A 12,301-nucleotide genomic window follows, 5' to 3' on the forward strand; every position below is an offset into this window, starting at 1 on the left:
AAGCCATACGTCGTTTTGACGCGAGACTGACAATCCAAGGTATGTCACTCAATGTCTTATTTTCTGAATCCAGCCCTAGTCTGCTGTCATCTTTATAATTTAGCCATCTTTAACACCACCATATAAGTCAATGACTGATTAGTGAGCAAACACGAGAAATGTACCGCACATTTTGGTGCAAAGAAGATGAATTTATGAAGAATTTTAACCAGTAGTTGTTCTCTGATTTCTTTGTTGAATGGCTGTCCGTTGTGTTGTGTTTGTGTGTTAATGGCAGATGAATATTTTTCTGTAATTTTGGGAGGAGTCGTATAAACGACAGCTGCCGATTTCAACCTGTTTCGAACCGAGTACACTTGTTGGCAACATAAATACGGTCACTTTGATTTCCTTGCATTGGTGTAGAACGATTGATTTATTTGGCTGTGTGGTGCGAGTTGATAACCCATGAAGTTGTAGTTTTATCGCGAAAATAGGGGCCTACAATCATCATGTTTTCGTACCGTATGGCGGTAGTCCTTTATACTCAATGGGTATGGCGGGTGGGTAGAATGTGTGGCAAACTGCTGTGCAAGACGACCAGGCATGTTGGGTGGGTATGTGTGTTCAGTCACTATGCAAAAATGGTGGTGCGGTCAGTGTGCAGATTGATGGCAATCATGTGTCGTGCTTGTTCAAAGGATTGATGCAGTCTTTGTGTTTTATTTAGCGTGTTAATAAAATCATGGATTGTTCATCAGGGTATTAATAATATACATGTTAGTTACGCAACGATACATAAAATGTACTGTAATAGTATACCCTGTATGTTAATGTAAGCCTATAAATATAATAAAAAAATATATAAAAAACAGACCATGAAATGAACATGTACCATTAAAAAAAAATTACAATACAATACAATACAATACAATACAATACAATACAAAGACAAATAGTAATACATGGCCATGGGGCACCAGCATTTGCTTCTTGAATTGAACCACTGAACTAACTGGAATCGAAGGAAAGATATTCGTTTAGTTTTCACTCTTAAATTTAGTGACAATAAAATCTTTTTGGTGAGAATCCTACATTCGTGGTGAGAAGCTTTCGTCGATAGTACAAAACAAGAAAAACATGTGAGAAACATTAATAGTATTGTATGTAAAAAGATGTCTTTTTTGTACTCGTAGAACTTGGCTATCGTCTCCATGAATGAGACGATAGTGCAAGATAATTGTTCTACAGTTTGGATGCCCAAAATTTGGATATATCATGAGAAGCATTACTATCGCATCATAGTTGCGACAATGTAACCCTAGTGCGTTATCGCAACTAATCGCATCAGTTTCACTGATGTCACTGGTCAGTAGCATATCTCATCTCAGATTGTGAATTCCTGTTTAGGGATTATTTTCTTCTTGGCGATATCTCAAAAACAACATAAAATGAAGTTTTCTAAAGATCTATGCCTTCAACAAACTGATCATGATAAGATATGTGTTTCAATACTTGTTACATGTACGATCATTTTTGTTAAGAAATGAAAGGGTGGCCAAGTCAGACCAGGTATTTCATCTTCCACCCTGGTCATCACTGCCAAATGTTCCAATTGCAATAAAAATGCCCCCCATCCATTCTTAAATTCTTAGTTGCTCAAAGGTCAAGATGGTTGGAGATTTGTATCAAACACATCTAAACTGTGGCCAGTTTTCTATTACTTTCACAATGGTACTAAATGTACTTACAACAAGGCACATGTATTTTATTTCACTCCTGATAAAAACAACAAAACATTGGGTTCTGTACACAGAGGGGGGTCAAATGGCATCCTTGGCTTAACAATAGGTGCCATTTGTACTTGACACTATGGTCCTTCACAGCGTGCATTCAGTGGTAATGTATCTAATAAATGTTGAATGGGCTTACTTTCTCCATATGGAGAAACACTCCATTGAGTTGAGTGATCTTATTGCTCAGGTGTTCAAAGCATTGTGTTTTAACCTTTGACATGTTATGATATTAGTTCGCATTTTGCTTTCGTTTGCAGATAATTATCAACATAAAGGGTCCCTCATGTACCTCCAATAACAATGCAGAATCTTTACAGTCCCCGCCCCCCCCAAATTATAATAAAGGAATAAAAGAGTAGGCGACGAGTTTTTAAACGGGTGTTAAAAACCGGCAGGGTAGTGGCCGAGTGATAAAGGCCCGAGCCGAAGGTCTGTAATGTGTATCGTTTACATGTGTGGCACAACTTCAACTGCTCATGTAGTACCCAGTCCATGTTTGCAGTTTGTGTTTAAATCACTTTTCAAGATGGCAGCTACAGAGTAGCCACGGGGAGCAGCCAGAGAGTAGCCACTAATACACATTAGTGGCTACACATTTTAGTGGCTACTGCAAAGTATTTCCAACCAAAATGCGTTCAGATTAGGCTGTGTACATCGCTTCCCTAGAAAAACAAACAAATCATTTTTAATTTTTTTGTTCTCCCCGCTGGAAAAAACAATTAAGAGGACCTGTGAAGATTGTACAGGGTGTTGTTTTTGATGATAATAGTTAGTATTTTTGTCTGAAATCAAACATGTAGGCCTAAATGTTATCGACTCAAACTGTGTGTCAATCTTATATAATTGCTAAGCGCAATGTCACAATAGAAATCACTTTGGTAATATTGTCAACCTTTGTGATATCTAGCCCAGGATTTCTCTTTCTATTTTGCAATATGTGGACTGTTCGCGAATCATCCAACCTTTAAGTTTTGCATTAATAGGCTACGTGTCTTCAGTGTTCATTGGTTAAGTGTCTCATGGAGAAAGCAGGGCGATCCATATGAAACATGAAAAGCAATAACAAAGTTTTCAGGATTAGGCCTACACACACCTGAATTTACCCATGTTGTGACACCCCTAATGTGTTTTCTTAATTCTAACCTTAACACCAACCCAAACTTGTTATCCACCATCACATGGGGTTATCGGAACATCGATCGGGTGGTCTGAACAAATATCAGTCACCGTTTTCATTGCTGACTGATTCTCTGTTAGTCTGTTGAACAAGTTTAGTTCTTCCTCCATGGTTTCATTCACACTGCATCATCAATTCAAAAACAACAAGACGGATACCGATGAACTTGAATGTGTCACAGCAGCAATGTCGAAAATACCAAAGTAATTAATACTGTAGCTTAATTTACATCAACCTCAGTCACTTACTAAGTCCCTTTGTATGAACAATGCCATGCATGTTTTTGGATGTGTTTAGATGCCAGTGTTCGGGTCTAGATTTTGGTCATTCTAAAAAATACATGACTATGGAATTATCTGTGATGGTGCCTCATGTATTGCAAAAGCCCTGTACAACATAAATATCTCTCACACTCTCACAACTAATGACGTCACATGAGTACAAACCTTCAAAAAGCTATATATAGGCAATGGTGTTTGAAATGAGGGTTTTACAATTTAAAAACGACTGAATCCGATGTAACTCAATTTTCGTATTGAAAGCTTCTTACAATGTTTTAGCAAAGATCACCTGTTGTCATTTTTGTTCAAACGTCTTTTATAAATCCACCACTTTGACATTGCTGTTTTACATGCATTGATGGGAGGTGAATTTTACTTCACTTATCAATCAGGGAATAATAAACGACCATAGAGCTGTTCCTTATTTCTCTTTGATACGACCAAGACTCATTCATGTCTTTGTTTGATCATGCTGTGGCTAGGTTCCAGTACATTCATTGGTACCATGGGGCAATAGTTTATTGCTCCATGTTGGTACCATGGTATCTTAATACATTGTACATCATGTGTCTGGACCTGCAGACTGTCATGTTTATTGACCAAGATAGCTGTCAATCATTGAGTGCATTGACTAGCTTTGTTATCTTTGCAGATAAGGGTTGTTATCAAGCTAAATACTTCCATGCCAGAGGGTACTAGTGCATTTGACCTCTTCCACTCTGCACTAATGTATACTATACCACCTGTTAATTCACACCTTTATATCCTGACTACAATGTGACTTGATACTATGCAACTTGGCTGTTGCCTAGGCTGTGTGTAGTTACTATGGTGCTCCATTAAGAACCTGACTGTTCATTTTGGTGAAGAGTCAACCCATCCAAAAATGGTTAGAATAGAGCCTACTTGTACGACACTCCTCAGTTACACCATGGAGCTATAAATTGTCTGGGTAAGATCAGGCAAACTTGTATAGAGCAAGTCTGGTCCTTGCTCTATGCATGTATCATGTAAGAACAGTCACATGTTTATAGGGTGTAGTAATAACTAGATTTCCTCCTGTATAATCTCAGCAGGTTGCTTTCTTTATTGGAGACACAATGCAACACTCATCTAGTGGGGTTGATGTATCAACCCAAGGTGTATCCCACATAGTATGTGATACAGCAGCATCATCAGCTGAATCTGACGAGAGTAAGCCACCAATACAAGCAGTCACTACTACATCCTCAGCTGCTGCTGCTGTAACTGAAGATATTCAAGCTCAATTAGAGAAAGATAAGAGATTAATATATGGGTGAGTCTATGCTTAAAGAGCGAATATTCACTTGTTTTCATTTTTTTGTTAAAGAACATGAATTGATTGCTTCTGCTCAAGACCTCAATTACAAACAGCCCATCATGTGAGTGCATGGGGCTCAATAAGAAAACAAATTGCCTATACATGTACATGTACATGTGCTTCAAACTGTCATTTTGTCTCGGGGTGTATCTTAATATTTAAAGTACATAATTCTTTTCCATAAAAGCTTTCATTATTATGACTTTTTGGTAATTAATAAAATAAATAAATTGCAGTTACAAAGCACTGTAAACTTGCTGTTAGTTGCTGTTGTTTGAGTGTTGTTGTGGTGCTATAGTAGAAATAAATCCATCCAAATTGACGTCACACTCTCACTTAATGTAACTTTTAGATTGGCTGGTGCCAAAAACATTCACTGAAAGTAAACTTTGTTTTACTTTTTAATTGATTTCTAAAGTTTAACTTTTCAACAAATAATTCGTTTTGTTTTAAGTTAAAGCATGGAGGTAACTGAGGTACATGTAGCGTGCATCATGGTATGGTTGCGTGGGTGGCTAGTGCAAAAAGCACAGCCTCTCACCACTCAATTCTCGGCTAGGGCCATATTCGAGTTATGTGTTGGTTTATTCCTGTGCCAGAAAGCTTTGTTTTCCTCCCTCTGGAAAAATCACACACTTTTGATCTCTGGCGGTGCTCCGTACATGTATGGTTCCTTTGCATGCGTGTGTCTTGACTAGTCTTGACCATGTGATATTGTAATAAGCAATTTTCAGCTACAAGACAGGATGATTAACCTCTCAAATTATTACTATTATTGCAAGACGAGGTAAATAAAGAAACAAAATCCCACACATTTATAAAGTATTCAAGGTTTGGGAGTTAGATATGAGAAAGACTTGCACAGAATAAGGATCAATTGGCATAATGTGCTATGTGCTATGATCAGTAATTACTGGGAAAATGTTGATTGTTTCAATCTGGAAACATTCACTAAATTTTGACATTACATTTCTTAAGCCTGTTTGTTACATGTTATTTGTTTATGTTTTACCCATAAAACAGGGCAAGAATGCACACTATGTAATGGGTTCAAGTTATTGAATTGTTTGCTTTTATGTTAATCACAGTTAGCTTTAATGACTCAATTTTAAAATGATTTTTAATTGCAGGCATCCATTGTTTCCTTTGATGGCTCAATTGTTTGAAAAGTGTGAGCAAGCAACCCAAAGTACTGACCCCCCGACCTCAGCAAGCTTTGATGTAGATATTGAGGAGTTTGTGCATAGGCAAGACAGACAAGGAAAACCATTTTTTAGCAATGATCCAGAAATTGATAATTTGGTAAGAGTTTATTTTAAAAGGTATAGTTTTGGGTTGAACAAAAGAAAATTTACTTGAGTTGGATTTGAACCTGTTACCTCCAGGTTAACATACCAGTGCTTTACAATATGACAGTCTCCCCCTATTTCGTCAATTTATTATTTACCCAGTCAGTTTCCCTTGTGGTTGCTGCTGCTTCCCCGGTTGTGTTGTAAACTTGGGTGTGATCCCTGGCTGGCCACATGGCAGCTACAGGTTGAATAGCTTCTGACAAGCACCCCTGAATAAAGATACTGGGAGGTAACTCACTAGGGCTAGATAGCTCAGTTAGTAGAGTGCCAGCACTCATCTTGCCTCCCTAGTGTTTAGTCAAGTAATTGTCCTATTGGGTCTTTCATGTTTTCTGTCTGTTCTCTTATGGGTTTTCCCCTCTTGACATGTGTGTGTGTGTATTTTTATGTTTTGTTTACAACTAATTTATTGTTACTTTTTTGTATCAGTCCTGTAATTGGCGCTTGCGCTGTTGGATGTTGTATAAAATAAAAAAATAAAATAAATCCAGATGTCACAGGTTCAAGACCCACTCACATCACTTTTTTGTTGTTCAACCCCAAATGTTTCACCCAGTCAGTTGTTTTGGGGGGTTATTAGTCAAATCCAGCTCTCCTAAAGTCAGTTTTTCTGTGTTCAAAGTATAATTTGTAAAGCTACACTTTCCTTTTTTTTTACTTTAAATGTAGAGGAGACATTTACAGTTTTTCTTTATTTTGTTTAAATCAGTCAAATGTAGAGGTACAAGTAGTTGTTCTTTTGCTTCATCAAATGGAGTAAATGTATAATAACTTTGTTCTTCATTGGATATAATTTACCCACAAAAAGAGTGAGTAAGCGCTAAAATAAAGTGGTTGAAAATAAATCTAATATAATTTCCCTGTGTTGATGGAAACCTACCAAGTACCCAGTTACTGGTTGAGCTAGGTTATGCCTGTACACGCTAATGAAGCAGCTCAGTTAATAAAGTTTTTAGTTTTCATGCACTGCTGTAGAGCCTGTCCATACAGTACATGTGGGTACTGTCTTATATCCAAAGTAACACTCAACTTGTTATTCTAGCATTAGTTTATTGAGATATTTTTGACTGGAATGACTTGTTTATTTTGCAGATGGTAAAGGCAATACAGGTACTACGCATCCATCTCTTGGAATTAGAAAAAGTGAATGAACTATGTAAAGACTTCTGCCATCGCTATATTACATGCCTAAAGGGGAAAATGCACAGTGACATTCTACTTCGAGATGAAAGACAACCAGGTACATCATTTACACAGGGTCAATTAGCACAGGATGTACAAGGCTCATCACAGGGCTCTGATATGACCCCACCCCATCAATTAACACAACAGGTACAAATACAGGTGAGGTAGATTAGGTAGTTATTCAAAACAGGTTGCTTGCTTGGACCTATATAGATGCATGAAACATGTTGAGTTAGCATGCTGGTGAGTTGTTGCTGTTAATTTGTAGATTGAAGCTGTAGATTGAAATTAATTGTTTTATGGATTTTTTAATTAATTATTATTTTTGTAATGCAAGTCGCCAGACACACAAGGCCTGCAGGCCACTTCAAGGTGTGGGCTACAATTTTTTGTCCAGACGCTGTTGCTACTTACTCCTAGGGCTGAAACAGGGTTACCCCATTTATAGTCCATATGTATGTAGGCTTGGGTATCATCAATTCGAAGCCTGGCCAGTAGAGCAGAGAAAGCACTACCTCCCCAATTTTACGTAGCAAGTGTCTCAACCCAGATCCGAACCCACACCCTGCTGATCAAACACCAGTGCTTGAATCCAGTGCTCTTAACCGCTGGGCCATGACACGCTTTAGCCTTGATTGTTACCTTCTTTGCTCCACAACTCTACTTCCTGAGAATGTTGTCTTATGCGGAATCAACTTCTCTTTACTAGTCAATAGTTTAATCTCAAACGCTATTTGAGTTGAGTAACCTGCTACTTGATTACAATTAGGTTTTCAATCCATTTTCACCAAACAAACGTACTAAATATTATTTTCATGATTCAGTTTGTACTAATATTTTAATTTTAGAAAATTTCTATCAGCTTAGATACGTGTTTGGTAATTCATTCTTCAATCAATTTATCCTCCAAAAAACACCTTGTTTTTTACAAGAAATAATGTTTAGTTAAAGCAGACCCACAAGATGTACCTCTTGCTATTCTTTAGTAGCACTCTACTCTAAGAGAAGTGTCTTTAAATTGTCATTCATAAATACCTCGGACAGTGTTGCTATTCTTACTGGTGGAGAGCACGTCACATTGGGGTGTTTAAACGATTGATAATAACAAGCAGGAGCTGTTTATAACCAATTATTTTTCGGATACGTTTAGATGCATACTACGCGCTAGTCTAGGTGCAATACTTTTTTCAAAGGTGTGAAAGGAAAATGTGAAACGTCTTGCAACAAGACTAACTACGCGCACGAATGCATATCTGAAAACTGTCTCAGTAATAAAAATGCAACGCATGTACAGAGCTCAAAGTTTGACAGAGTTTCTTATTTTATTATGCTTTTAACCAAAAGGAATTTATGAATGGGAATAAAAGAGTAGTGACTTGTTTTTAAACTGTCGTTTCAAACCTTGCAGGGTCAAGGCCGTGGCATAAGGGCCCTCGCCTTTATCGCAAGGCCATGCCCCTTCCGGTTTTAAACGTCATTTTAAGAACTTGTCGCTACCCTTTTATTGCCTTATTTTGAGAGATTGACTGTGCTACTGTTTGACATGTTCAGGTCCAAGCTTCACCTCAGCAAGTTCAACCTGTCTCTGCTACATCAGTCGCTGGAGGTGCTTATATCTTACAACAACCAAATACACAGCCAGTTCAAACCACTTCAACTCAGGTAAGCCAGTCTCCCCACGCAGTTGGGGCTATAATTGGTATCAAAGTTGAAACAAAAAGACCAGAATCCACACTTGTTACCCAAATAAAAGTAATAACACATCTGTGAAAGTTTAACTGAGCTGAATTGGTCGTTGGAGTCAAAAGAAAATAGTGGAAAAAACCCCTCACATATTACATGGTTTCAGTGTTTCTGAACATCAGATTTTGAACTAGCAAGACCAAATCTAACTGCCTTTAAGAAATTGGTTAAAACTAACTTCTCAAAAACTAAAGCATTTCAAGGTCCAATATGTCAATTGAAGTTTTTTCTCAATGACTATTTTGTACCACGTAATGTGCAAATCTGTGAGCATTAACATTTTTAATTTTACCAATGGTGCACTCTCTTCAAGCAGATAATAATAGTGCTTAGCACAGTTTTAGAAATCATTAGTGCACCATTTACAAGTTAAGTGTAAAGTGTATTCAGTTTTGGCTGGTTATTAGGTTTCTGATTAACAGGGTTATTCTGTGCTAAAGTAAGTAGAGAGCAAGCATGTATATCTAAGGCCTGTGCTAAACGTCACACTTTGTAGTGTCAAACTCAAATGTGGGGCAATAAAAATAAATCAGTAACAAACGTCAAATTTAGTGAAATTGCTTGACACATCTAAAGTATGTGTCAAACTTAAATCAAAAATGTGCACCAAATGCCGCTCTTTGTCAAATTTAATTCTTTACTTTTCTAATTATTTGACACCGTCTGGACACGGTGCGGCGTTTAGCGCAGGCCTACCTGTTAAATATTGCTAGACATTTGAAAGTGTAGCTTTCCTTGACATGGTATTTTTGTTGTTAATGTTACAGCAGCTGCAGCAAGCACAATTCCAGACCATGCTAAACTCAGCTGGACAAGTTGTCTATGCACCAGTCATTCCACAGGGGGTAATGGCACAACAAGGATTAGTCACTCAGGCTATTCCAGGAACTGTGCAGTTACAGAGCACCCCTCAGCAGCAGCAGCAACAACAACAGACAGTAGCAGCGCCCTCTATGGTTCCAGTAATTCATGGCTCTACACCTATTTCTCATATTGGCATTCAGTCTTCAGTTCCCTCATCACAACATCAAACAGTGACATCATTAGCTTATGCTACAGCTACTGCTACTGCTGGGGAAGAGTTTGATGAAATGAATGAACTATTAAATAAAAGGAAACCAAAGAGAGGAGTCCTACCTAAGCATGCTACAAACATTATGAGGTCATGGCTGTTCCAACACATAGTGGTCAGTTAATGTCTGTACATAGTTCATTCTTACCATCTTTCCTGTTATGATGACTGACTGATAATGCCTTCTACTTTGTTAATGGTTTGGTTGACTGCAGAGATTTTATCATCTTGTTAACTCTTACACAGTGCTATGATATACAAATATTGACTGCTTTAAGTGCTATGGTTAAAACTATGACGCCCGACTGTGATCCGAGGTGCATTCTAAAATACAGCGCTCCAGGGATTACTGAAGGAGTCCCAAGTCTTAACCATAGCACAAGTAAAAGCAGTCAATATTTATTTAATAACATCCCAAACATGTATTAAGTCTTGAAGAACCTGCTGTTGCTATAGTTGCTGTGTGTAAAGAGAGTAACTTTCTCACGGTTTCTAATCAAAATAAGTAATGTCTGCGTGACGCAGACGTGATTGCGCGTCTGCTTAGTGCACAACCCCTATGGCGTTTGCCAAGCAATAGGGTCTGTACGCATGCGTGAATGTAATTAGCATATTTCATGGGAAGGGTCCATTTTAACATACATGCAGCTGTGAGATCACATTATTGAGATCCATGTGGGGCATAGATAAAGTACCAATTAAGAAACATGTGTTTTGATTGTTTGTTTTAGCATCCGTATCCAACAGAAGATGAGAAGAGGATGATTGCTGCTCAGACCAACCTCACGTTACTTCAAGTCAATAACTGGTAAGATTCATTCAATAAATAATAATAATATCAAAGTCTTATATAGCGCACGTATCTATCAAACAAAGGTACTCGAGGTTGAGTGTATACAAACTTTCAGAAAGATAGGTTATTGCAGTGAAGGATTCTGAGACCCAATTAATTAGCACCTTATAAGGGTTTACAAGGTACTAGAGCGCATACAGCAGCCACAGCCAGGAACCCCTTCTCTTTTCGATAAGTGCACTGGGTTCTTTTACATGCGTTACACAGACGAAGCAATGGTTAAGTGTCTTGCTTAAGGACACAAGTGTCACGGCTGGGGATTCAAACCCACACTCTGCTGATCAGAAACACCAGAGTTTGAATTCGGTGCTCTTAACCACTCGGCCACGACACTTCTCATGCTGTGTTCTGGTTGAGTTGAAGTGAATGATGGATTGACATGCCAGCATACATATTAGTATTAGTATGATAGTGTCGTGTTTATAAAGGAACCCAGTCCTGGCAGGATGAGGGGGGCTTGTCAAACTCGGTCACTCAGTCAATGTATCTTGTATCCAATGCTCATTGTCAGCTTAAGATTAAAAACAGTTCTTGCCAAGGGTCTTCAACAAAATTCTAAATTCAACCCCACAATACGATATCTTGACCTATACTCCCCAGGGAGCTGAGATGATTTAAGGAATGATTTAAGACCAAGTGACCACGGGTAATTATGTTGAAGCGCCATGAGCGTCACTGCATGACAGACCTGAGCTATATAAGAAGCCACTATTATTGTTATTATTATTATAAAAAGTTGAGAATACCAGTCAAGGGCAGAAATCATATCGTTGTCTGTAAAATATTCACCCAAATATGAAGCAGCTGAATTGATATCGAATGGTTTTATAGAATGGTTAAAGTAACCAGCCATGATGAAGCAATCAGATTGTGCTTTATACTAATAAGGATGATTTATGCTGACTGGTTATACAGGTTTATTAATGCCAGAAGGAGAATACTACAACCCATGTTAGATGCAAGCAATCCAGACCCCAGTACCAAGACTAAGAAAGTCAAGACACAGAGTCGACCATCTACTCAAAGATTCTGGCCAGAGTCATTAGCAAATCTTGGATCACCGACCACAACAAGAACAGGTAAGTTGCTTGGCTCTCAGTCTGCCCAATAGAGATTCAATGTGTTCAGTAATAAGTAATAATAATGATACACAGCTTTTATGTAGCGCCCTTTACCCCAAAAGGGTCCTGAAGCGCTTCATAGAGGTTAGAAATATTATGCAAGTTAAATTACAAACGACCAAAGACCAAAATTAAAAAGTTAAGCAAGTACGAACAATGCTGGACAGTTTAAGATAAACAGATTTAAAAAGCTCTTGGGAAAGATCACATACTAGCGGAACAATTGAAGTAGTCTGGAGTCGGAAGGTAAAAGAGGAGACTGATCTAACTAGATCAGATTACTTTGGTTTTCTCCTCTTGAAAGATTGTAGTTAAAAACCATGTTTTTGTGAACTATTCCCAAAGTATAAAGAATCATTGAGCAATGAGATTCTTCGTCCTCAAGATGCAGAAACAAGAA

General features: G+C 38.0%; 1 protein-coding gene across 5 annotated transcripts in view; it reads left to right on the forward strand.

Annotated features, from left to right (window-relative positions):
- The window catches only part of LOC139951663 (homeobox protein PKNOX2-like), a 17,665-nt gene continuing 5,364 nt past the window's right edge, over positions 1 to 12,301 (forward strand). The window contains exons 1-8 of one of the 5 annotated variants that reach the window (XM_071950646.1): positions 1 to 39; positions 4,310 to 4,530; positions 5,706 to 5,877; positions 7,020 to 7,271; positions 8,664 to 8,774; positions 9,623 to 10,042; positions 10,659 to 10,735; positions 11,696 to 11,859. In XM_071950646.1, coding sequence (XP_071806747.1) covers positions 4,334 to 4,530; positions 5,706 to 5,877; positions 7,020 to 7,271; positions 8,664 to 8,774; positions 9,623 to 10,042; positions 10,659 to 10,735; positions 11,696 to 11,859 — 1,393 coding nt within the window. In that variant the 5' untranslated portion in view covers positions 1 to 39; positions 4,310 to 4,333. Of the gene's footprint in view, positions 40 to 545; positions 597 to 4,306; positions 4,531 to 5,705; positions 5,878 to 7,019; positions 7,272 to 8,663; positions 8,775 to 9,622; positions 10,043 to 10,658; positions 10,736 to 11,695; positions 11,860 to 12,301 lie in introns of those variants that run through there. The other 4 variants (XM_071950645.1, XM_071950642.1, XM_071950643.1 and 1 more) reach the window with 4 other exon arrangements.

This window comes from Asterias amurensis, chromosome 19 (assembly GCF_032118995.1).
Source record: "Asterias amurensis chromosome 19, ASM3211899v1".
In the NCBI taxonomy this organism is placed as follows: domain Eukaryota; kingdom Metazoa; phylum Echinodermata; class Asteroidea; order Forcipulatida; family Asteriidae; genus Asterias; species Asterias amurensis.